Source organism: Thunnus albacares, chromosome 24 (assembly GCF_914725855.1).
Source record: "Thunnus albacares chromosome 24, fThuAlb1.1, whole genome shotgun sequence".
In the NCBI taxonomy this organism is placed as follows: domain Eukaryota; kingdom Metazoa; phylum Chordata; class Actinopteri; order Scombriformes; family Scombridae; genus Thunnus; species Thunnus albacares.
Window position 1 is genome coordinate 12,645,006 of NC_058129.1, and position 27,738 is coordinate 12,672,743.

At 40.8% G+C, this 27,738-nt stretch overlaps 1 protein-coding gene across 5 annotated transcripts in view; it reads right to left on the minus strand.

Annotated features, from left to right (window-relative positions):
• Nucleotides 1–27,738, minus strand: part of LOC122976701 (receptor tyrosine-protein kinase erbB-4-like) — a 270,744-nt gene that overhangs the window by 3,926 nt on the left and 239,080 nt on the right. For 4 of the 5 annotated variants that reach the window (XM_044345333.1, XM_044345334.1, XM_044345332.1 and 1 more), the window contains 6 exons: nt 26,102–26,177; nt 25,696–25,842; nt 21,841–21,938; nt 21,469–21,639; nt 17,951–18,236; nt 11,418–16,799 (listed from right to left, as the gene is read on the minus strand). In XM_044345333.1, the coding sequence (XP_044201268.1) occupies nt 15,958–16,799; nt 17,951–18,236; nt 21,469–21,639; nt 21,841–21,938; nt 25,696–25,842; nt 26,102–26,177 (1,620 nt within the window). In that variant the 3' untranslated portion in view covers nt 11,418–15,957. Of the gene's footprint in view, nt 1–1,172; nt 1,260–2,444; nt 3,205–3,467; nt 4,961–5,052; nt 5,150–11,417; nt 16,800–17,950; nt 18,237–21,468; nt 21,640–21,840; nt 21,939–25,695; nt 25,843–26,101; nt 26,178–27,738 lie in introns of those variants that run through there. The other variant, XR_006401021.1, reaches the window with a different exon arrangement.

Here is a 27,738-nt window from a genome sequence, read left to right on the forward strand (position 1 = left end):
TGACTGCAGTTGAAAAATAGCCACTATTTAATCCTTATCTTGTTTACCAATAGTGTTTAAACATTAAAAAAAGTAAAATATTAAAAGCACATGTTGGTCACAGTTGTTAGTCCTTAATGGGAAATGGTAACCTGAAAGTGGCAATTAAAAGTTTCTCAGTATATGCTTAGCGTCCATTTATTGGGATGCAAGGATTGTGATACCTTTGTCACACCCAATTTGCCAAACTCTACAGTCCACAGCCCTCTATACAGGACAAAAAGCACAGTGTAGAGCATAGACTGTATGTAGAGACTGAAATGTTGCGACAATAATCCAACTCAGTGGGAGTCCAGGAGTCGGGGAACTAACTAATTTTAGTGCTTCAAAGATAATAACGGTAGAGGCCTACTGTATACTATTGATAATGACTATATACAGCAAATTGAATTACATTTTCAGTGACATTTTCTTCCAATGATTGTTTTGTGATATCACATAGATTTTTTACGATATCCATACAGCTTTTGTAGGATAAAGCTAAAAGATAAATACTCCCTAGCGAGTTCGGATTCGTGTCCACATACCTTTCTGTTGTATCTTTAAAAAAAAATACCTGTGTATCTGGATGGATGATGTGCTGGAAAATGTTTTTTCCTCAGGCTATTTCTTGCAGGCAGTGGATACAGTATTTTCCAACATCCTTACTGCTCAAGCAAGTTTGTGTCTGCGTGCCGAGGTGAGTGTGATGTTTGTGTGTTTGTGTGGGTGTATTGATGTCACCCCCCCCCCCCTTGAACGCCCCCACCTCCAGCCCCCGCGCCTCATTGGGACGCCGGCCGCCGAAGTCTAATCCCGGGGGAGCTCATTAGAATCAGCGGAGAGGAGAGGGCCCCAGACAGGGTCAGGACAAACTGCACTGCTGAGCTGCATAGTGATGCCTTCCACTCTGTCTTTATGCCTGTTTGGTTTGGCTGCATGTCAGTTCATCTGAGCGGATGGCAGATGAGAGATTGGCCTGCTCAAGCACTTGACAACCATGTTGAACACCCACGCACTCACACATGCACACATAAGCACACATATAGACACACATAGAGCGCCACACATCCACTGACATTTCAAATACCCGCTCCATCACAGACATATGTGCATATACTCAATGTGTGTGTGTGTGTCTGCATTGTACTCACATGGCCAAAATTCTCAAATAGAGATGTGTGATCTGGCGCACACAAACAGAGTTGTCACCTCCCTGTCATGCTACAGTCAGCAGCGTCCTGTGTGATGTATGACAATAAGAGAAGGGTATGAGCAAGGTCAGGCACACTGCCACCCACGAGACACTCATTAAATGCTTATGAATCTCAAGTGGAGTCATGTAGACATGTGTGTTTGTGCTGTACTGTCTTTTTTTTATCAATACATGCCTGTGTGTATTACTGTGTTTGAGCATATTGCACATGCAACAGTTGTGTGATCTTGATGTGCTAGTGGCTTACAGATGTATAAGGAGGCTTTGACACTTCCAAGCTTCCATGTCACCCCCTATTTTTATTTTTACAACTAGTAAGCAAAGTTTGAAGGAGTGCAGACTTACAGAGACTTGCACAGAACAGCAGTGCTGCATCCAAAAAAATGCAACTTCTTCATTTATTTCAATGAGAATGTTGGGTGCCGACAAACACGATTGTCATCTTACACAAACAGGGCGACATCATTTGACAACCTAATGTTTGTCAGTCAAACATATGCAAGTGCGCTTGCCATGTAGAATACCTTGTAGCATCACTGACACAGAAGAGAAGACAATTAATGCTGTGATAAAGTTGTGAAAACTGCTGTGTCAACCTTATGATGAGTCTTCAAACTGGAATCTGCTTCGTCTTTTCGCTGGCCTTGCCAACGTAGCCCTTTTGCACTTGTTGTATAGTAGGAATGCCATGTGCCTTCGCTAGATTATCAGAGCAAATATCAGGGCTAGTTTCAGGCCTCAGAACAAAAGCACCAAGGTTGATAGCTGATCAAACCTTTAGAAACTTGAATACTGCACCCTGTCTACACTTGTCTACACACATTTTCATCATCTGTTTGATATACTAGAAATGCTTAAATTTAATTCAACACAGCTGACTTCACTGGGCTTGTATATAATTGTCTTTTTAGGCTTCAAGTCTATTTTTTACTTGACCTACGTGTGTGACTACATTGAATGTATATTGGGCTGTGATTGCTGTCAAAATGCCTCTGATCGATATGCCAGTATAGACACTAAGGTAGTATTGCAGCTGCAGCTGTTGTGCTGCTATGTGCTTACGTGCAGAAAAGGTGTCCTTAGACATGAGTTGGGAGGTAGAAAGGAAGATGTGATTGTGTTAGGATAAAGGTGTGGCTGGGTGGTGTTTAACTGACATGCTGATTAAGAAACAATCGTTTTTGCAGCACATGAAAATATGATCTCTCACCTGAACCTGAGGTTTGTTTGCAGCTGGCCCCTTCATCACCATTCCCTGGAAGTCTCTGATGCCGCTCCGAGCAACGGCTGCTACGCTGCTCACATTCTGAGTTATACCAGAATGGATGGCGAAGGGTGAGAAAGGCCAGAGATGCTGTTATTGCTCCACAAAAGCCCATGGACACATAAAGAGTTTATCATCCGGGTGAGCAGAGAGCAAGCTTGCTAATATCCTGAGGCTATCACAACGCTGTCCAATGAAGTCTGATTGACTCCATACATCAAAGGGTGTGTGCACACGTTTGTGTATGTGTGTGTCCCAATGAGAGAGTCAGGAAGACAGAAGGAGCTTGATGCTTCTCTATGCTTTTGGGCAACAATGAAATCACACTCACACAGGCGCTCATGTCTTTGGTATAATTGGAAAAGTGCTATGAAAGATGCTAGAGAAAGCGAGAGTTGGAGGAGGGGCGGTGTGGTCACAGGAGCTCACTCAGAGAGCAGGAAGGCAGTGGGGTGTTGGATGCTTTTCTGCCCACTGGGGGGGCCACCTATTATGAATGGACGAAACAGCAGGACGGGAGGCTTGATTGGAAGCAACCGGAACCTGTTTGTTGTTTAAAAAGCCTCTCTCTCTCTCTGTTTATGCCTCTCTCCTTCGCTCTTTCCATCTCTGTGTAATTAGGGTGCTTGCTGGAAGAATGATCAGCTGTCATCCCCAATGGTGGCCTTCCACTGCCTGAATGTCAACACTGTCTGAGACCTCCTGTCTGAGTGAGCAACACACTCAATTAGAGACACTCAGTCACTGCAGGAGCTGGTAAGACAAACACACTGACACATTTGCAAAGACACACACACACACATACATATGAGAGAATAAGGCACTTTTATCCTCTAACAGTATACACACCTACAGACACAGACACACACACTCATCTTGATTCATCACAGTGGTAGCCCCGTCGTAGCCCTAGGTGGTTCCATTAATTAAAACACAGCTTTTCAGGACATAAAAGTAAGTATTGCTTACTGCGCCTTTTCTCGCACTGGCAAGACTCCCTCCGGAGGCAAACATCACTCCTGGATGAAAGCGGATACAGGTAGGCAGCAGGGTAGATGCCCCCTTTGCTCCAGTCGGCCGCATCAAAGTGTTCAGAGTCAAGGGGCGAGACACCAAAGAGGACTTTTTCTTTATGTTTCTGTGTCAGTAACATCAGAGGTGTCTCTTGTACTTTTGAAAAGAGATTCACTGCCTGTTTAATGTATGAAATGCACTTGAAGCCTCGGTTAGCCAAATGGAGATAAAGGCTATTTCAGAAAATCTGACATGACACAATGTCAGTTATGAACATTAGCATTACAGAATGCCAAATTGAAACCAGGACTTCAAAGTATTGTTCAAGATGTAAGAAAAGCACATTTAAAATCACAATGGTACTGAAAAATTTCAAATTACTGAAAAAACAGCCCCACAACATATCTTTGCTTAATGGCTTGTTGTGTGTTTCTATCCATTTATCTAGACAGAGTTGCAAACTTTTATAACACATTGAAATAACATTGTTTATTTGATATTTGTATACAGCATTTTTGACCTCTGGAGCAGCTCCTTTTCAGGCAGATGTCACCACATGCTAATGGATGCTACAGTTTGACGAGCTGAGAGGACTAAACATTTGTCATGTTCATTGTAAGAAAGGAATATGTCCTCCAAATGCAATGTATGTTGCTATATTTTGTGCTTTTAAAAGAAAAAGTTCAATATTCTTGCCAAGAGTTGGATAAAAAGATCAATACTCTCAATACTATTTCTGTATGCTATATGAAGCTATTGCCAAGGGGGGTTAGCTTAGATTAGAATAAAGACTGGAAGCAAGGGGAAACAGCTAGCCTGGTTCTGTCCACAGGTTCAAAAACTGACTATCATCACCTCTAAAGTTCACTGTAGAATCCATATAAAAACCTAAGTGTATAAATTACAAGTAGGCCAAAGCTGAACCTTTGCACAGAGCCATGCTAGCTGTTTTCCCCTGCTTCCAGTCTTCATGCTAGGTTAAGCTTACTGCCTGCTAGCTCAAGCTTCAGATTTAGTGTATACACATTTAAGTGGTATCGATCTTCTCACCTAACCTTTCGCAAGAAAGCTAAGATGCATATTTCCCAAAAGTCAAACTATTTTGTTAGTAGTTTTTGGACAAGCTGTACAACATAAGTTAAATCAGGACACAACCCTTGTTAAAAAGATAAATTAATTGTTGGTTTAATTTTTTGTAGGACTGTAGGATTGAATAAAAGCATAAAACAATGCCAGCCTTATCTTCTAACAGTATTTCACACCAAGTAAAGGGGAGCATTTTCTGCCTGTATTTGCCTTATTTCTTACACTGTTCAGCATCATTTTCCTTGACAAATGATAGAGCGGCTATGGACCATCTGGATGTCTCCAGGCCTCTTTACATGTTGGGGATTTAGTTGATGCTGTCATCCAGAGCGAGAGAGAGCAGGTAGGGTTCGGTGCCTTCACTAAAAAAACAGCAGGACAGGAAGTGACTGATGAATGTGCAGTAGTTGTTGTAAGAATTAAATTTTGTGTTTTCATGAATCTTTCTACTCACACTTCGAACTACAGTAGTCTTTTTTTCAACACTGTTGACAGGCACAAATGGATGGAGGAGCTTCTTACAAACCTCGAGGCCCTTGTTCAAATCTCACCTAGAGCCCAGTGGAGCATGATAAAGGAGTATTACGTGATTTGCCCAGTATAAATCTCATCGTTCTCCTCCCTGTCTGGGAGCTTTGAAATGTAATCGACTGAGCATGTATGACAGAGTCAAAAGGTGTCAGTGTGATTTGAGGAATTGTGTGGTGGTGAGAGAGTCAAAGGGAAAACATTAACAGGTGTAAAAGGCAGATTTCTGTTTTATAAACTGCATTTAGTAAAAGGATAAAATTTTGAATTAAAAAAGAAAAAAATATTATTTGTATTTCCTGAGATTAACAATTCCCAAAATTTCTGTGTGCGTGTCTATATATATGTGATAATTCTGCAAATGTGTGTAGCTGTGTGTGACAGAAAGAGAGGAGATTTAGAAAGAGAGGCGATTTAGTTTTGAGGGATGGAAGGACTTTGTGGACCCTGTGGAAATTAGAGCTCTCCATCTCTGTCCTCAGGCCAGTCTGTGTGTATATGTGTGTGTGTGTGTGCTAGTAGGGGTCACTGCAGGAATAAAGAGAGAAAAGTCAGAAAAAATCCCCACTAAGCAATAAAAAAGGACTCTTGTAGCTGCCTAAACTGTGCATCTGTGTGTGTGCAAACAGCTGCAGGTTTACCTGTAAGTCTACAGTGTGTGTGTTTGTCTGCACAGAGAGACAGACACAGGAAGATGAAAGCCAAAGACAGCAAAGAGAAATCGTCATAATTCAAGTCAGTTTTGACATACTGCATATGAGATTGTTTATAAATTATTCTAAAAATTATAGAGGATGTTAGGCCTTCTGGGCTATGGAAGTCCAGGGATGACAATATTAAAAAGAAATAATTTAATTCAATTACACATTTTTTTATCTATGTATTTTTTCATTTGTGTGCACATGATATATGACAGAACTACCTTTTTTTCTTTCGAAACTCTCCAGGAAAAAAAAAAACTCTGAGTTTGTATATACTTGAAAGACCCAGCCAAACCAAACCAAGGATGTGGAATGATGTTGTCTCATTGGTGTGCTTCAGGAAATCAGATCTTTTATCCTGCAGGGTTTTTTGTGGTTGAAAGATTTCACAAAAGAAGCCGTTATAAAAAATGACCATTTAATTTTCATAAGAATTGAGCTAAAATAACTGTATAATTCAAATCAGCTTGCAATTTCATAATTAAGTTTAGGTATGCTTATTTTAAAACCAAAATGACAGTTCACATTCAACTTTTAAGTTCCTTATGACAGCTTTCATTTCTGAGTGGAGGGGGCATTTAAGTGTGACTGACTGTTGTAGCTGTTTAATACACTGTAGTTTGTGTTACAACCATTATGTACACAGTAAAATTTTACATTTTAAAGACTAGACTACATATTTGCATATTCATGTCATGTTAGCCTCATGGATCTTCTAAGTGAACAGCTTGTGCAGCATGACTCAGCCTCGGCTACTGCCAAATGTCTGCATATGTAATCTTAAACAGAATGAAGTATAGACACATATTTTGTTTGAAACTGAAGCAGACATTCTTTGCAAGCTTTTAAAACAACATTTTATAAACTCAAGCATCAAGCAGTACTGGCGCAGCTTATTCAGTCAATAGCAGCTTCAAGTACCATGCACTCGCTGTCTCTCGTGCTCCTTGTTTCTCCCTCTCAGAGGTGATTTTGTGCAGCTCTCTGCCCTCGTCAGTCTGCCTCAGGCTGTTGTGCCCAACCTTTACCTCCATTCTGCCTCTTCTCTCTCTACCTCTCTTGTTTTCTTTCTCTACTGTCTCCTCAGCCGCCGTCTCTGCCCTGATTACAATGTTGTGTGGAAAAGTTGCCTCATGGGATGTTGTCTTCTTGTCTCATTTCCTTCTTCCTCCTCCTCCTCTTCTCCATTGTAATCCTACAGACTGGACTGAGTGTCTTCATTGGCTGGCTGCAGATAGGTCTCTTTGGGTCTGTCTTTCCCCCAGACTTCTGTATAAGCCTCAGGCATGGAGACACTATATTATCCCATAAGTTTTGATTCCAGTCAGTCAGAAAAAATGCTAGTCCAACATCCAAAACAACCTGCGGTGTTGAAGAAATGTGCACCCTAATTATAAACGGGCATATGTTTAAAAATTAACGATTTCGGATGTTTAAAATTCTTAGGTTGCAATTCAGTCTATAATATAAAGTTTTCAGAAGTTTCACACAAGTTAGTGGTCAAAGGGTGGTGACTAGGCTGCAAATTTAGGTTCAATTCTATAAGAAATCAATTGACTTAAAGGTGCAATATGTAACATTTTTTGAGTGATAGCACAAAATTGAAAAGACTGGTGAACTAGACCAATCTAAAGGATCACAATTATATTTATCTTGATTTTCATCACAGTAATCAAACATGCTTTATAAAATGATGATGCTATGATTGGTATGAGATTTAGGGGTCGGGTCCAAATCATGTTCACAATCTGTCGTTTAATCATATTATGCTCATGGTTTTATGGAGCAAACATGCTTCTTGCTTTAACACTGGATCTCGGATAACTCACATAATTGTGTGCTATCGTAATTATGTGCAGTCATGACACGACAGGGAAGATATTGCCCCATGGTGGGAGATAACTGAGATTTATGCCTCATATCTTTAACTATATCATGGACGCAACATAATGGGCACATTCTGAACTTAATTGCACATTATAAGACACAAAGGGTAATTTCCATGTCACTAGGATGTAAATATACCGTACTGAAGTTAAAAAGAACAATATAATATGTTAAGAGTAACGTCGTCCAATTAGCATAAAGCATCAGATTAACACAGAAACAGATGAACAGTTTCTGACAGGTATGATACTGTCAGCCTTGCTATTAAAAAGTTAGATTTTTTTTAACCCTCTCTCAAACCAAAAACACAAGAGCAAAAGTGTAAGGAACAGATTAAACAGTGTGTTTATCTGCTATGAAGTGAGCTGGAATTGTTAGCATGCCCAGCTAAAGGCGCCTTCAGACTGTGCAACAATGGTTTATTGCATGCCACACTGTGTGAGATGCCTAGGATCAAATCTTGTTTGCAATCTGTGTCAGACTGTATGATATAATATAAGACATGTCAGATTGTGCCATGAATGTATTAAGAACAAGTGTGTTTTCTTCCTAAACGTTATTAAAAAACTGGACTTACGAAATGTCATGCCAGCCAGTGTCATTTTATGTCATATTCTGATTGGTTTGTTTGTAGATGTGTGTTGTAGCAGCAATCACATTGTGGGAATTTGGTCTTAAATTTTTTGACACTGTCAGAATTTTGACTCAAGCTGTCTTTGGTCACCAAAGCTCCAAATTGGTCATCAGTGTCAGTGCATGTGTCTCAGTGAGATCTTGGAGCACCGTTTTGGATTGACGTACAAAGATTTCACCACATTTCTCTAATGACTTTTGTCTCACACAGCACAAAATCGCACAGTGTAAAGGATCCTTTACTAGCTTAATACTGAGAATAGTAGGGTTATGTTCACCAAAAACGCTGGTTAACAAGTGCTTTAGATTCCTTTGAGTTCTTGTTTTAAATTGAGTCAGTATTTCTAACAAGTGGTGTAATTCTTCATTTAAAAGTAGCTTTCTTATTGTGGAATAAGTATATCCTTGAAGACCATGATTCTCCAAAGAGAATCATGGTCTGAATTCTATTACCGGGGCTTTTGCATCATAATGAGAACACTTGCAAACAAAATAACCACAGCCCCAATACAAATAATACTAAAAAAAACACACTAATCAAACTCTAGACCAGAATATAAAACAATCTGCAACCTTGTGGAGCTATAGGAGCCTTTTCAAACAGTCACCTTGTTTCTCTTTGGTGCAGGGGTGTGCGGGTAAAACACCCCGTCAAGGTGACACACTGCAATTAAACAGCACCGGTCTGTTGGCGATGAGCTGTCATCACCGAGCTATGTCACAGGTGTACAGGGCAGCTGTAAGTATAATTGCTACAGGCCTCCGGGATTGAGCTGAACCCCCGTCTCCTGGCGATGATAGCAGGCTTCACTGGAAGATCAGCTATGAAGGAGACTTGTAATACACTGACAAATGGTTATACAGCAGTTGCCAAATTAACAATGACCTCCCCCCCTTTTGCTGTCTGGTGTGGGTGATAATGTGCGAAGTCCTGTCGGGAAGTGTGCTTAATGTTCAAGATAATCTGTCTATTATGCGAGTTCAACATTAGGAAGGGAGTGAGTGAGTATCAATTAAATGTTCTTTTCCATAGCAAATGGGAAACATAATTTTTTTGACAGTGATTCAAGCAGGCAGACCTAATATAGATTTTGAATAAGTAGCTATATGTGAATATAACTGGAATTAGTTCAAATACTGTTACTCTGCAGCAGAAGCCCCTCTCTCTAAATTACTATGGAGGAACTAGATGTGCTTACTAATTGAGTCTCGGTGCTCTGAGGAAACTAATAGAGAGAGGAGAGAGGGAACGAAGGAGGAAGAGAAAGGAGGGAGATTTCTGTTCATAAACAGTGTTTACTTAAAGCACCCCATCGCCTTATTAGTATTAATAGCAGTGACTTCAGAAAGCTCATATTCTGCCATTGGACAGTTTTGTATTATTTATGATTGAAATGAAAGCCTGGAAGTGCAGCAGCAATGGAGGAGCGCTGCATAGCAAACGATGTTGCGTATGCCGTTTACATAACCAACACTTGGGTAAACAGCGGATTAAGCGCAGCACGGGGCATGGGAAAAACGAGAGCAAAATGTTATATCCACACATTAGCCTATTTGAGGCAAGCTTTTGGACGAGGCTAGCAGAACACTGCAGACCTTTTGATGCAGCTGGTCTTCATCTGCAAGTCCTTTTGAGCATGAAAGTGTGGTGCGGTGCAGAATCTCGCCTCCAGTGCAACTTCTGTAATGTTGATCTTAAGAAGTCAGGTCCAAAATAAGCACCATGTAACTTGAGAGCTTCCTCGTCTTAATTAAAGACACCATCTGTTAAATTTTATTATTAAAGCTGGTAGCGTGAGTGCCAGAGCAACCAAACAGGGCTTTCATTTTCTGCTCTATTTTACAGGCAGCAGGGTGGCATGTCAAGCAATGAGACTTGGGATCTAGGTTCAGGAATGGGGAGCTTCCCTGCTGAGGTGTCCTTGCGCAAAACACAGAATCCCTACTGGGGTTACAGTTCTGTAGCAGTCCCGGATGTGGCTGATTTTCGAGATACACTACTTTAAAGGATAAAGTAAACATATAGTGGTATTTTTTCAATATCGGGTATTCTCCAAAACACACTTTTTGTGTTTCAGTGTATTAAAGCGAAACTAAACACAGCTTTGCTCTCCGACTCAACTACTCAAGTGTTAGATGTAGTTTTTAGCTGTAAGACACACAACAGATGTACAAAATCATCAACAAACCACCACAACATATACTGAATCAATCTTTATTTATATTAAATTAAAAATATACTTTTGACAGATTCATGTAACAAACATGAGGAACGGTATTTCTATGATATAAAGCTTTGGGTATGGTTTCAAAGAACTCAGACAGATAGTCAGCACTGACCATCTTGGATAAAGGGACATGGGGGGGGTATGGGAAGCTAACATAGGTGAGGAGGAGTGACTGGTGAAGCCTTCTCTCTACTATGTCTCCTCTAAAAGCATGCAAAACAAATTGGAAATGAATTGAAAACAGTTTGGACTGTGATGGCTGTGTGCTGCCTTTCAGGAAATAGGAGGAGGTCAGACTTGGCTCAGTAATATTTCCAGTAGAAAGAACGCAGAGAAGGTAACACTGAGCCCCAAACACAGTTTATCTAGATTAGCTGGCAGCACTGGTTTTCAGTTTTATGAGAATTAGGAGGAGGGAGAGATAAAGCGGCAAAGAAGGTATTGTTCACTTGTACTGGCATGTTCTCATTACTGAGTGACAAATGAAATGTGGCAGGTATGAGGAAGCGAAACAGATACCGGGCGGATTGAACAGCCTCCCCCTCCCGCCCCGCCCTCGACTCATCATCACCACTTTTACAGTGTTCACCTAAACTGAAACATTACATGAGGACAGCCACAAAGCTCTGGAAAAGGGCCACTGAACATAGTTTCACATGAGAAAGGGTTGACAAGCACTTTTAAAATCAAATCCCCATTAGTCAAAAGGTACACTTACATAAAGCAAATATGTACGACTCTTTTTTTTTATACAGTTGTTATAAGCAGAAGAAAACAGCAGTAGGAGAGAAGACCATATAAATTCAAAGCATTGCCTCCTTATTTACAAATTCACCACGTCGGCCATTTCAGTGCTTTATAAAAATACTATTCACATTTGTTGTTGAAGTGTGTTAGATAAATTTTGGAGGAAACCCCAAAGATTCTGTACAGTTACACTGTTCTGATAATTTAAACACAGAAAATGAACCACTTCCACGCGTAGGTGATGATTTGTGCAATTAAGATGTAAACAACTAAAAATTGCAGCTAGAATGACAAACATGTTAAATAATGTACAGTAACTGACACAGTAGTGGAAAAAATATATAGATTCAAGTCTTTTTTCTTGAAGAAAAACACTCTTGATAACACAGACAGAATAAAACTAAAGGTTAAATGACTATATAGGGTACTGTAGACAAAAAATCCCATGAAAGATTTCAGAAATAATGATTCCCAGTTTGTGCTACTGAATTCAGTAAAAAATATCTGGTTATTTCCTTCCACACTGTCCACTCTCTGGACAGAAATGTGATTATAATATTGTCATCAATGAAAAGATACAAAGGTTGAGGGCAGTAAAACACTCACTTTGGGTACCATGCAAGGTGATATTGTACTATACATTAGACTCTATCACAGCATATATGGTAGGTTGAAACTGCTGAGGATGAAATATTGAAGGATTCACTTCAGTACAACATGGCTACATGCCTCTGCACCGTGGCTTGGAGGAAACAGTAAAAAGTAAAAAGATCAGTCTTAAACACCAGTGTCACCATGGCGTACTCTTAAACCGCCATGACACAAAAGTGTTTAGGGCTGAGACAAATAGCAGCAGGTAACACAGCCCAACACCAAGGCAAAACGTGTTTGAAACAAGAAATGACATATTCGTCAGTAGCAATGATTGCGTTGACAAGAAGAAAACAAACTGTGGTACTTTTAAAAAAGGTAACTAATACCTTTAGACAAAAGCAGGACTTGGATCTTCAGGTATGGGTAATGTTTTTTCCTATGATTCAATTAAAAAACAAGGGTTGCTGAGTGCCTCGGATACTCTAAAGTGCTCTCGAGAACATGTGAAGCCAGTCGTCTCATCAGTGCTCCAGTCTAATCCATTCTTGATTCAAACACATATTTTGCTTGCAGTATGATTTAGGGTAAACAAGAGGGAAACCAAGGCATGTGTTTTTCTTTTTTACCACCATCGTCCTTTCTTTTTTTTTTTTCTTGAAACCCAGATTTGGCAGTCGCTTCCATCGCTCTATATAAACAAACTCAAACGCGCTATAAATATTTTAACGTTGATATTAAATACTGTCTCCATTTCATTGAATTAGAGCTCCAAAAGGGACTACAAAATGCTCCTTCATCAAATAGTCATGATACCATCAAAGCAGCATTGGAAATACTGTTTGAAGCAAACAAAAAACATGGAAACAAGGACATTCTTGAAGTTGGTCAGTACCACCTAAAATGTGTTTTCTCTGTGAACCCCTGGTCGATGCACCTTCCTTTGACTCATCGAAAAGCCTTTTCTTTCTGAAGTGGTAAACGACCAGATAAACAAGTTGAATATTTCAGTAACGAAGGCTGGAGATCCTTTCTTTCTACCCGCGAGTCTGATCAAAGTGCTCCATGGGGAGGACGAACATATACAACGTTACTTTTACACACACATTAAAATACACAAAATAAATAACCTACACAAGAAAACAGCTTGGACATGGCATGAAAAGCTTCTGAATCAATTACAAAGCAATATCAATGTTCCACAGTAATGGCTGGAAAATGACAATCTCGCTAAAGGTTCAGGAACTATAAGATTTCATTCATATTCATGAACAAAAAAATGTGTGAGTCTAGTGAGATATTGCAAGACGACCTCTGAGGCAAACCGACATCACTTGATCTTCCACGTTTGGAAAGCTTTGTGGTGTTTTCCCACCCACAGGTGTTCTGTATGGCTTGGCGGAAGAAATAATGGCTGTAACACCAGCGCTTTTAGCAGCATTGACTGGCAGTTTGCCTACAGAGGCATCAGTAGTGAGGGTTAGAACGATTCTTTTAAGAGTAGAGGGGCAATCATAGGTCTACTGGTGATCTCATGAGTAAAACTTGGTTGGGATACTTTTGATGACATCAGTCTTGATGGATCAGAGGATAAGTCGAAAGTTGGATGGACTTGGGCTAATTAAAATCCAGTGTTGGTAAAAGTGCAAATTAAGTTATAGCTGCACTTGAAAAAAACATCTTAAATTTGACGTATTTACCTATATTAGTGAAAGCAGTTGGGTGTCGGGTGACTTACCAGCAAGCTACTTGGGAAAATAAATGTTCTAGCAACCTTGTCAACCAACTAAGAAGATAGCATTTCAGTTTAGGTTAGCAGTTTATTGAGTTCTGACGTCTGGGCAATAAGGTCCTTCAAATTTTTAAACAATTCAGTTTCCCACCACTGCCAATTGCAGCAGTGCTCTAACTTTAGCTTAAAAGTCAGTCTAATATATCAATGTAATCTTTGTTGGTGATTATTTGCCTAAATCAAATAATGCAGGGATTGAAAATTGTGCAGGTCTGTATTGCCACCTCAGACCAAGTCAAATAAATCATTACTGCATTGTGGTCACGATCTTGATTTACAAAGTGCCACTCATGAAACCAGAACAAATTACATAAGAATTGCTTTGAGGACAGAGATGTGGTGGCAAAAATTTGCTTTGGAACACAGTTAGGGAGGAAACAACAGAGACCACATCTATTTTCTGTCCAAATCTACCGTCATAGGGAAGATGCAGCGAAGAAAAGTGGACACATTTATGATTTATAAGAAATAGGTCCAAGCTACCAAAATGGTCATGTCCCTTATAAATGAACACCATGAAAGAGACTATTCGTTTTGGCACAGGTTTAAAAATCACAAAACCATCACTTTCTGTGCACCAGTTTTCTTTTGGAAAACAACAGGACAGTTTAGGACCACCTACAATTGTGAAAAGCTCCCAGAGATTTGGTGCTGTTGTTGAATTTGGTGCATTCAATGAGCTTTTGATTTAAGCCGATGACATAAAAAAATGTAATGTCTTCTTCTTGACAATAGCCATATGCTGGAAGCCTTGTTTTAGGTCGGACTAGTGTTGCGTCTACAATACTGATGGTTTTTGGCTGTTGACCCCACCGTCACTGACTTCTACCACACCTAGTCCATCATCTATTCCTAATGAGGCCAAACTAGCTTGCCATTATGTGAGCACACACACACTCAACCTAAACACACTGACACAAACAAACACAAAAAGTAGCCTGTTTTAACTGTGGTCTGCTGGTGCTGTCTTGTTCATTCGTTGAGGTCTTCATTAGGCAGCGTGTATGAACTTTCCCTCCCCTCTCTGTAGATTTTTTCTCTCTTTTTCTCTCTCTTCCCATCACTTGTTCTGTCTCTATGATCACCATTTTGAGTTTGGCTGCTTTCTGGATAGTCCTATCACACTACTCAGCAGATACAGCAATTTCTCTGACTACCCTCCCTCTCTCATGACAACTCACTCTTTACCCATCTAAGTTAGCTTCATGATCTGAATGGGAAAACCAGTGTATAAAAATCCATCTTTTCAGCACTGCAACCAGTGTTTATAAAAATGTTTACAGTGTATTTTCCCTTATACCATTTGGCTTGGAAAAGCAGTTTTTGATCAGCTTTTTCAAGCAGACAGCAGTCAAGCAAAAACAACAGAACAGCAGTTGCCCTGTGTGTTTGTGGGCAAGTTTAAAAGTCCATGGTTGAACTACAAATGTGATAGGAGGGATCACTGTAGTATTGGCCATCACAGTATCACAGTTACAGTAGAAAGATGAGATGAATTTCACATATTGGATGGAAAATTCGAGAACGTACAGTATAATCCTATAGGCAAAAAGATTGAATATGATTGACCAGCTTTCAGTGCTTTCATGTTACAGGAAGTCACTCTCCTGACTAATCCTTTCAGTCTTCTTTCCTCCATGTTTTGCTGTTTTGCCTCACTCAACAAGGTCTTTCACAAAACCCTTGACATCTAACAGACTGTACTTGTTCCGTCTGTTTGCTTATTTCAGAAACCCTTAGTAGGGTATTGTTCATCTTTTATACTGGAAAACAAAAAAATAATAAAACATCTTGTTCCTCTCATGAATCTGACACCGCAGTGGCTGGCAGTGAGTTCAGGTCCCCTAAGTCAAATCCATCTTGATGGACACCGTTGTGGTCTACCTCACTGGGACAACACAATCCGTCCTCTGCTGTGTGACAGTCTTGTGTCCATTGTTTGCCGAAAACTACCAAACCTTCACATTCTCAGTGACTTGGAGCGCAATTTCTATCTACAGAACAGAAATGGACTGGATTGGATGTAGTGAAGGTGCATGAGTTTGAGTTGGGTTGGCTCGGTTCGGTTCGGTTCGGTCCACCTCCTTCTGATGTCGCTACGGTCTACAACAGATGGCACGTTATTTGGAAAGAGTTTGGGGGTAGCTCTGCTTGTGGCTGCTCCCCTCTGCGTGGGACAGTGGAACCGGAGAGAATGTCGGGGTTGTTGGAGGCTAGAGTCAGATTGAGGAACATTTGTCACAGGGAACGATCTACACCACAGTATTCCGCTGCCGGTAGGGTGGAGGTGGCAAAACTGTGCCAGATTTCATGGAAAACTCAGACATGTATTCAGGGTTTTCAGCCACTGCCGGCCGTATGTGTCCGTTTTGCTTATAGAAGAGCTTGGCATTTGTGGAACCTCCCTGGGCACCGTCAGGGGCCGCCTGGTTAGATGATTTGGGAGGCAAACTGTGCTGCCAGTATTCTGGGTTGTCAAAGGTCACCTTCAGCTTCTTCCCACTGGCTTTACCTGATGTCTGTCCTCCTCCATGCTTCAGCATGCTGGCGGGGTGCGTGGTGGCGTGGATCTGGTAGGCTGGCAGGCTGCCGTGCCCAATGGGGACTGAAGTGGACAGGCCACCTGACTGGCACACCTGGGTTTGGGCAGTAGTTCCTGTTTGGCTCTGACTGATGGAGCCACCACCTGGATTGACAGGTTGTCCTGCAGGTTTGATGGTGTGGTGGGCGTGGAGAAGGTGAGTTGGTGGACCGTGGTGGCAGGGCATGCCAGATGGAGAAGGCTGGGCTGTGGGGAGGGGGTAGTGGGGCAGGCTGGTCTGGATAGTCAGCGGGAGGTGGGATCCTGAGGTTGTGGCTGAGATGGAAGAGGGCGGCTGGGTGGGAAGGGGCAGACCATTTCTCCTCAGGGCCTCCAAGCCCAGTTCAGCTGGGCTGTGGAAGGTGTTGAGGTAGAGGGGCTCATTGATGTACTCATCCTCTCCTTTGGGCTGGCTGTTGGGTGTGCTGTGGTATCCTGGGTTGTCCAAGGCATGGATCTCACCGTTTTTATGACGTGAGACAAACGGGTTCTCCTCAATCGGGTTCAGGTATTCTGCAGCAATAGACCAGAAAAGGGGAGGGAGGGCAGGAATGTGGAGAACAAGAGAGAGGGAGTTTATGTGAGAATAAGACAGACAAACACCAAATCAACAGAAATTAGATCAGGACAAGAGAAAACAAAAGAAATGGAAATTGAGAGAGAGTACGAGAAAGAGATCACTCGCTAATGAGGGGAGAAGACGGAGATGGAGATGATAATGGCGATAATGGCAGCCACTCAGGACCATGAGGGCAACTTGCCAGTAGTTCTTTGGCACTGGAAACTCCATCTGCCAGGGGTGAAAATGCCAGCAAATGACCCCTCTTCACTGCTTCCAAGCGCTATAATAGTGGGGTGCGAAACCTATTGATTTTGCCCACTCTTCCGCTCCTTGACATTGCATCAGATGCATTTTGCTTCAGGCTTTGTTATATTTTGAACTGCTCAAAAATCAGATGATAGTGTAAGAGCAGGGCTGATTGACTGAATTATGATCAAAAGCAAAACATGACTCTGTAGTAGCTGACATACACCACTGTTGACAGAAACTCAGTAAGAATTTTAATCAGTGGAATGAAATGAAATGAACAGACAAAATGACAGGTAGAATATACTACAAAAGATCGTATTTACTCTGTGAATGAGCAAAGAGATGACAGGGAAAAGGTGCACTAGAATAGAAATCGCTATACACACACGCAAGTATTTTACATTTAAATGATGTTTCTATCTTTGTGGAACAGAACAGCACGTTTGTGGTGTAGTTGATCTATGAATACGGTTTATTCTCATGGGTCCATGCTACTTTTCATGTACAACTACAGTATTTTTTGAAAATGTCTTCTCCTACATATTACTTTCAATAAATTATGCGTCTTTTATTGAAAGGTTAGCAATTAACATAATGAGGTTAAGTTATTTGAATATTTAATATTGCCTACACCGTGCTGTGGATTAAATAAAACACCTAAAAGGCTCTGCATATTCACTACAAAATGCCCCACAGGGCTGCAGAATTGCCTGACCTTATTTTTAGCTTCTATAAAGCACTTTTCAACCATTCTGTTTGTTAAAAATGTTCTGTAATATTAACCTGCTTTGGCTTGTTGGGGCACTACTAAGTGATTTCAATGGCTACAACATTTAATTCACAGTCCCTGTACCTGAGGAGCTCTTGTCTTTCATGGGGGTCATGTATCCATCCTCATCTGTGTCACCTCTGGACGCCCTTTCCCCCAGGAAGATGGTGGGGTCAGCGCTGTACCTCTGGCCACCGCTGTCTTCCCCTCCAGCTTGGCTCAGAGTCTTCTTATGCAGGCTCCCATTACAGCGCTGGTCCTCCAGGGCTGGACCCTGGCTGACTGCCACTTCCTGGTTTATACAGGCTTGGGCCCCTGCCACAGGACCTTCTACAGGGTTTGGACCTCCATCACGATAGCCAAACTGGTTCTGAAGTACAGAGTGGGTTGTGGATAAAGAAAAAAAAAATGCAATGTGATTTTTTTGAACAAACTGTACTGTAGGTTGGATTTTCATTCTAAACCACACTAGAACTTTGATGCATGTTTGGTATTTGATGCTGGGGCAATATCACTAAAAGAATATAACTAAATAACCCCATAGTTCAATTGAATCACAACTAATATGCATGGTGTGAATGCCAAAAATAATCAAGTTTGAGCCAGTGTTATGCCACCTGCGGCAAAGGAAGTGAGACTTTTAACCTGTGCAGCTCCCTGTTGAAAGTAAAATTCTCCAACAAAGTTCTGCTGGTGTAGTCATCAGCCTGAAGGGACTGTGAGGGGCAGCCAGGCAAAGCTACATTTCAAACACCAGAACCTCAAAAAAGAACAAAAAACCCCACAAGAAAATACAAAACATGACATGTGAAGCGAAGGGCTTCTTGTGGTGCTGTGTTGGCTTGCCGTGGGCTATTTAGCCCAGGCCTACTCCTCTGCACTCTTGCCAACTGCAAGCGCTACAGCAGCAATTACAGGAAGCAAAGCTACAAAACGCAACAGAAATAAAGGAAACGTCCTGGGGTTATATCTGTCCACCTACTATATGGATGTATAAAGAGAAGTGGATACAGCGTTGGAGGCGGGGCCCTGTTTATTCCTATGAAAGTTGCTCAGTGGCGCATCAAGCCAATAAAACCACATCCCGCTGAAAAGAAATTACATAATGAAAACATACTGCGCACTCTCAATGGACTCAATGCACCCATAGAGCATGCTCACTAGAGACTTCTGCCGGCCGAGATGACTAACTTCCAGTTTAGCCCTCTGGCTAACTTGAATGGGGATAAAGCAATTCAATCATGCAGCTCTTCTAGACTTTCCAAATGTTATTGGACCGAATGGATCAAAATCTGATAGTGAAATGAGTCATTTTGTGAGGGTTGTGATGCTCAAATGTATCCACCATTTTACAGCCACTCTTTTTCCCATGATCATGTGTGGGAAAAATGCTTTTTGGCCCCCGTTGGACCTGGAAGTTGTAATTCCACAGTTTGGCCACTATGAGAAATGGGCTTCAAAGCCCAGTACTGATCCTGGGGGCTTGACCTACTCCCACTGTCTTCTGTAACCCAGGTCACAAAGAGTTAACAACCAGGAAATGCCTTAGCCCATCAGAACACAGGTATACAGCAACAGGCAGGTTAGATAGCATTGTGACGCTGGGTGACACTGAAGGGAGAGGATATACAGCGTTATCAAATCAGAACAGTAACAGCCTGTATTTTGTTGTAAGCTTGCAGATGTGTATGTGTGTGTGTGTGAGAGAGAGGCCCTGCTTACTGAAACCTGCCGAGTGACACAGAAAAACTTCTGGATTGGTGAGTCACAGTAAACATAAATAAATAAATGCTGTGCCACTAGGCGCTAGGCTAAGCTAGCAAGTTCAAGTGAATGGGCCTGGAGCTAACAAAATTATCATTAAGTGACGAACAGTGCAATTAATCAACTGTTATAGAGATCAACTAAAGTAAAACTGTTTGAGAACTCAACTAGAAAGAACATAAAAACCTGACATGTAGAGTGTTTAATTACTCAACATTTTCTGTGGCTGGTAAAGCTACTGAACTGTTTAATACTGAAGCAACATATTTAGTTTTTAATGTTTTTTAGGATATTTTATTTCATTGGTAAGTGATTTTGAATTAAAAAGAACAGAAGACATAAGAATATAGTGTGTCAAGTTTACACTGTATAGTTTGTAATTCATGTAATATTGTTTCACTTCAATTTAAAAAGTATATACAATGTTAAGTTAAATAGAAATTTAGATTCACTTTCCTAAGAAATGCATTTACTGTAAAAATTATTTACAATGTGTTGATTGTACAATTTACATTATATGTATATATTTTGTTGAAGTTAAAGAATTAGCAATTCCTGACAAATCAGAAAGGCTTGTTGTAACCATCACTGGTTTAAGTGAATGGACTGAGTAGTCATATTATTGATTAGGTGTAGTACTGTTACTTGGTTACAATGATTTTGTTATTGATGATACAGTGAATAGTGAATTATTGTAAGGTTGAAGCGGGTTGTAAGGTCATAATATTGAACAAGGTATTGTTTTAATATTATTACCTACCTAATGTTGGATCCAAATATTGAGAATTGAGATTCTGAATGACCTATATTAGGGTGCAACCGGTCAGACAGAAAAGTAGTTTAAAAGAACTCATTTATTTCATTTTATTTATTCCCCCCCAAAAAATACAAGGTTATAGTTTATAATTCTTTGTCTTGTGTGGTCACTGAATATTGCACGGACTGCGTCTGCGGCAGCGTAACCTGAATAACTAACTTCCCCTGGTCAACCAGCCACTGGATTTTAACATGTAGGAGCTTTTGACTGCATATCAAAAGAGGTTCAATTCGTGATAGGGGTCTTGACCTTGAACACACAAGACCCTAGATGGATTATGCTGTGTGTGTTTTTGGGGGTATGTGTGTGTTCGTCAGGGAACAAAGAGCCGCTGGCAAGTGGGTCACAGGGGTAAAGGTGCATAAGATGCAGAGCCGTGGGGCAGCGGCACGTGGTGCATACTGCAGAACAAACAGCCGAGCCTGCACTCATTCTCTATTAGTAAACGGCTCCGGCATTTTAAGAGAGCGTCTGTTATTTGCTTATAGAGCTCTGAGTAATGAAACTTGGGGCCTGGGGACCTAGCGCATAAAGAGTCCAGGTTTAAGCCACACACGCTGGGATAGAAATGATGGAGGTGGGCCATTAGCAGAGGAAAATCATCAGTGTATTGGAAGTTCTTTACCACCTTGAACATTTATAGAGGACAGTGAGTTGGGCAGTTTTTGACCAGATTGAAGAGAAAAAGCTATTGAGGATAAATCAAATACAGTTTAAAGAATTTCTATGAAGATATATGACTCATCAAATTAAAAAGATTATAGTTGAATATAAGACTATTTTAATGCCTTAACACTTAGAAATGACATTGTAAGACACTTCTTGAGCCATAACAGTAAGACCTATTCCCCTTTTAACCATTTGCACCATAACGTAGACTCAGAGTCAAAATATTACAGCTGTTTAACCATTTCAAGACTACAGCTTAGAGAATTTAAAAAAATTAAAGGTTGTGACATTTAAATCCAGAATATATTCTTTCTTGGCAAATTTTTGCATATGTTTTAAGCAGTTTCCTTACTCTGTTAGAGTCGACTCGAGGCCTGGTTGTGTATGACGGAGGAGCCATGCTGAAACCGCGAGGCACCAGATACTCCTCAGCATCCATCAAATCGTCCAGGTCCTCCTCATCCAGAAGGCTCTGGAAGAACTTGCTGTCATTGGGGCTGGGAAGCTTCATGCGGTCGTCTCCCTGAACAAAACATTTTTAATTCAATTTAATTTCACTGGCATTACAGATGCTTTAATGAGAAATTACACTCAAAAATGACCCACAAAATATCTCAGAGGATTTCATTCAGACACTACATTTATTTGTCCAGTAAGCAGATGGTTGCACAGTAGAGCCTTATTATCGAGGGTTCTGACAGTGAGCCTGTTGAGGCAAACACACCTGGATGACCAGGTATCGCTGGGGGTCACGGGCCATTCTGCAGAACTCAGCGGCCAGCTCCTTGAACTTCGGCCTGCTGTCTGCATCAATCATCCAGCCTGGAGAGGAGAAAGATGGAGCAGAGAGGGTTGTAGGGGAGCGAGAAGAGGACAAAGAAGAGGTTAGATTGTGAGGGACATTGTCTTAACTCAAGTTGTGTTCACATTAAAGATTTATATACATGTGTTTCCCATAACATTCAAAGATAGCTGAATAGAAATGCAGCTTATTGATTGTCCACAGTTGAGTTTGTGTGGTTTCTTAACCTTTAGCATGTTTCTCTAATTGCCATTTTTTTGGAATGACTAGTGTTGATTACCTATTGCTTTGGCAGTTTGGCAGTAGACTCCTACTGTAGGTTCAGTCTTGGCATGTAACACTAGTAATATTATTTCTAGATATTAAACATAAAATATATTCTATATATTTAAAGTATGAGTGAATAGGTGATGTTTTTCAATGTATTATCCCAGTAAAAGTTCAGTTGAAAATGCATTATAAAAGCATACACTGTAAAATTGCATTAATTTGAACCTTTATTTACTAGAAAACACTGAACAAGCAGGCACTGTGTTCACGTTTAGCTCCATATGTTCTGAGGGCTTGCTCAAGGGCTACTCAGAAGTATAAGGAAGAAGAAAAAGTGTTTTTCATTTTGATATCCGGCCCACTTTCCTCTCCCTGAGGCCACTGCTGCAGTAAACACAGCAAACCCCCGAAGGTGAAGTGAAACACCAGGTGGTGTCTCAGCTCAGATTAGACAGCAAGCAAACTGAGCTGCTGATTTCAGTGTCTGTGTTCCTTTTCATTCTCTACAACAGTGATAGTTATAGTTGGGTCTGGGTGCAATACTGTCTAGAAAATATAAGTGTTTAATTTCATAATGAGCAATGACAAATAATTGTTTACTGCATTGATGCAGTTCTGCATAATCTGTGGTCTAATGTATGTTTTGTGTCCACAAAAGCTCCTTATTTTTTTGTTTTAAACCATGACCGTGAGCATTATTGTTTCCTTAAATAAATCCTGACCCTATGTTGTCTTTTCGCCTGTCTGTCTTCGCTCAGTTCATCTAATTTCCGCTTCTAGCGCCCCGCACAGGCACATTACCTAAATGAGGTGCAATTACTCCAGCAATCAAACTCTATTTCATCTTTATTGGGGTGGCGCAGAGGCAGCGGGGCACGCAGTGTGACGGCACACCAAATCACAAACAACGGCTCTCAGTCAACATGTAATTAGAATTAATGCGGCCAATTGCTGCGCTTCCTTCTGGCTTTCAATGAGGCGGCGTGACCCTTGTGCTTGTTTGACTCAGTGATTGACCTGTTTTGGCTATTTCTGATCATCGTCCTGACGCTCACCTAACGTCACCACATTCTTGTGTGTTTGTATATATACACTCCAACCACAAATATGTGAGAGTAGCATTGTACTGTGGGTAAAAATGAATCATATTGAGATTTTAGACATGTAAGGAGGATACAGTGCTTAGCCTTATAGTGGATATAATTGGCAGAAATGTAACGTAAAATGTGATATCTACCCGAAGGATTACAAATAAATCAGGAATAAATGGGAACTTCTCAACATTTTGCTACTTCTTAAATTAAGGGAGTCCCTTTGACCTCTCAGCATTTCTAACACTATTGTCCAGACACATTTCACATAGCACGTAACATTTATTTTTTTCTTCTCCAGTGGGACAGAAAGAATCAGCTGGAATTGTTATTTGGCTAAATTGCTGCAGGGCTTTCATGGTTGATTCTGTGCTGTCAAAAGCCATTGGCAGTAGTTTTTCATTTGGAAGAAAAACAATTAGATATTATGACATTTCGGTTGGATTAACATTTTCGTCTTGGGAATATGTTTTGATATCAAGCTCCAAGCTGCATCACATCATTCTCTTTCAACACATTTGGCATTTAAGCACTCTGCTGTTGTCCTCATCCAGAGAGACTAACAATGAGTGCAGTTCAAATTCAAGCACTACAAGCAACTAATAATAAGTATATACATAGAAAAAAAGAGAGATAATTTAACAGAACAAGAACTGCTAAAAAAAAAAAAAAAAAAAAAAAAAGTCAGCAGAGAGAAGTTGAGATAATTTTTATGAGAATTTCAGCCAGCAGCAGAGGATAGGGAGTGACAGTAAAGTCACTTCACCATAGTTGAGTTCAGACAGGGTGGAGCGATTAGCAGACTGATGCAGGCAAGGGGATAGCCAAGCAGCCGATAGCTGGCACAGCTCATAGCATGGATTGGCATGTATGTCTGGATCGTTTCCTGGAAATATGGGAGGGTGGATCCCTCTGCAGGCGTGTGCACCAGCACCGGGCATCTGAATTCAGCCAGGGGAGGGAGTGCAAAATGGAAGAGACATGGGAGAATTTGGGGCGGATGAGGAGAAGGCCGGTTTTTTGGATGAGTTTAACGGGCTTGGAGAGAGAGTTGGTAGTCCAGATGGAAGATGACACGAACAAGGATGTGGGCAGACTCTCCAGTGAGGACAGGCCTGCATGTTGCAGACCAAAAACCCAGCATCTCATTGCAGTTTCATGACAACATGGTTCCTCTCTTTTTCTCTGACTTGTTTTCTCATCTCTCCTCTTTACATATCAACTCCTCCTCCAGCCTTGACTCAAAGCCCCAGAGCTCAAATAATGCCTTGCAGAGTGAATATTAAAAAATGAACCTTTTTATTAAACTACAAGTCATCTGTGACTCCTCAGGTCGAGTTGCAGCAGTGTATAAACATGATTTAAAAATAAAAAAAATAATATGAGCTTCTGTTTAAATCAAGGATGGCACTCACTGACTGTTTTGGATTGCTGCTCTGTAACATTGTCTCCAATGCTGCCACTACTGGACTTTGTTTATATCCGGCCAACTAATATCCCTTGGACGTATTGGGGGATTATGGGCAATATTTCAAATCAGTGAGCAGGACTGCTTTATGGCTGAGTTACGCAATGTTATTAACAGGGTGAGGAAGTATTTCGATTTTTCAAGCTGGTTAAAGAAAAAGTTTGACATTTTATCCATATCACCCAGCGATTGTGGTGTCGACCTCTTAAAGAAGCCATAACATGCACATTTACAGGTCTATATTTTTGTTCTGGGGCTCTACTGGAATATCTCTGCATGATTTACAGTTTAAAAAAACTCCTTATTCATCTTATACTGGCCCTTATGCAGCCCCTCAGTTCAGCCTCTGTCTGAAACAGGCTGTTTTAGCTCCTGTCTCTTTAAGGCCCCACTCCCACCCCCACTCTGTTCTGATTGGTTAGCTCTTTACTTGAAATATAAACTTCTCAAATACATGTACATCCAATCCAAAATAAATGAGTGGACAGGGCAAACAATCCGTAGAACAACCTTAGCAACAACCTTAGCAACAAAGGCTACGTGCAAACGATCTGATTTCAGAGCGTCAGAGCGGGATGAAGCCCTGGATTTTGACTTGAAGGCAGCATTTTTACTTATCTTCACCTCACCAAGTTTTGGAACTTTGACTATGTTTAACATAGACATTATAATTATAACAGTATATAAATGACAGAAAATCACGAAAATCATCGATAGTACTATGTTATGTCTTTACATTTTACTGTACAGTCCTTTCCCTCACACTTTTTGCAAATTGTTGTTAGTTTAGATACCTTGCACATCACCACTCTGCTTAATGTGTCAAAAGTAGTGTTTTTATATGAGAGGTTTGTATTTTTACTATTAATCGTGCACAAGCTTCTTTGTGAGTGTCTTGGATTTTTTGGGTCTCAGTATGTATGTCTGTTTGTGTGTGTGTTTTCTCACATTTGACCATGACCATGTAGACATCTATGGTGCAAATGGGCGGCTGTGGCAGGCGCTCCCCTTTCTCCAGGATATCTGGGATTTCCCGTGTGGAGATGCCGTCGTATGGTTTCCCTCCAAATGTCATCAGCTCCCAGATGGTCACTCCTGGAGGATGTGATGGGGTAGGAAGAAGGAGATAGAGAACAAGACAGACAGATAGAGATGGGAAGGTGAGACAAAGATGTGACAAAAAAACAAGATAAGCAGATGGAAAAGGGGGCGAAAATGCAAATAAAGAAAACAGGATTTCAGGTCATTGACTTCTTTCCTCCCTTCTGTATGAGCATATTAAACAGTGATGTCTACATACTGTACAGATGAAGAATGATACATTTAGCTTTTAATTCTGCTTCTGTGCACCCACCGTAACTCCACACATCACTCTGATGGGTGAACTTCCTGTAGTGGATGCATTCCAGTGCCATCCATTTAATAGGCATCTGAGGTGAGGAGAACAGATAAACAAAGAGAGGGGTTTCAGGATGAAAGAAGCAAATAAAGACAAAAAAAATCAGCATTACTGGTTTCACGTCTGTCACATTATCACAATATATCTTCATCCATATGTAAACTTGAATTGCAGATAATTTTCCATAATGCTATTCTGCTGAACAGCTGCCTGATCTTTTAATGTACCGTTTGTGAGATATCGGGAAATCGACAGCACTTTCAACCATACTTTTGCTTTGCTCAATATTATTCAAGTACTGTGATTGATTAGCTTCAGTCTAACCCAGGGATCATCAATAGAGAGCGTGCTTTTTAAGATACTAAATGAGATTGTATTGGCCATTTGTCTCACATTATCTCAATAGCCGGGTGGGTTTACAGCAGGCAGCGTGTGAAATAGTAATAACAACGGGCCCTTTGACATTCCTGACAAGGACAATGGCACACATTGCCATATCTTACCCTCCATATGATTTACATATTGACTGTAGAGGGGAATTTTCAGATGTAGAGCCCACTGAACAAAGCAATTATCTGGCCTTTTGCATGTGAACGCACATATGCACACGCATGTACACGCAGCGGCCATTTCAAACACAGCCCCCTTTGTGTTTGTGTGGAAGCCTTATGCACGCTTGCTCTTCGGGGAAATGAACAGGAAGAGGAGAAATGAAATGCTTCAGGTTGGAAATGTGGTACGGTTCTGTTGATTTATCTCCCGTGGTGCCTCTATTTTTATGGCATACATGTAGATCTGCTGACAACAGCTCTCATTTATCAGGGCATCAGTGAATACCATCATGGAGTCAATCACTCAGATGGTTGCATCAAACTCTCCAGGTCTGGTTTATGAAAGTACTTCTTCTTTTTTTTTTATTTTTTATTTTTGCCCACAACATAACAGCTCCAACTCAAGATGCAGTGGCTACCTCAAGGCCTCCAGCTGAATAAATGCAGCAATGAACACGCCAATTTAATAAAGGGAGTTGATCAGGACAATTTGCATAGCGAGTCTCAAGTGAGGAAAAGAGAAGGGGCTTCTGATTAATGTAGTCTGGGTCCCCAAACAAAACAAAGTGATTGGAACTGTGGCTGCATTATTTGTTTGGATGAAGTACTTCCAAATTGTATTTTACTGAAACTACTTTCACCAGACTTTGCCTGACCAGAAGAGTTTCACAGCTCAGGAAGCGACACAAAATACATGTTTTTCTTAGTATTTATCACATGCAGAGAACAGCGTGTTTACCTCAGTTATTTTCAAAACTAAATTTATGTCCACGCTAGCTGACTATATTTGAAAATGCCATTTACATGTGAAGAGATGTCGTTTTGGTCTCCATCCACATTTAACTGCCTGATATGTAACATGAAAATGCTTCAATTTCTCCTCCTTCTTCCTCCTCTTTTGGTTGGTAAACATGAAAATAATGCACACCTAACATCTGGCAAGGTGGAGCCCTAAGTTCCCTCCGTTCCGTCTCCTCATGCTCTCCATCATTACCTATATAGTGTGTTTTAACACAGCCACACTCAGAATTTAGCTGTTCT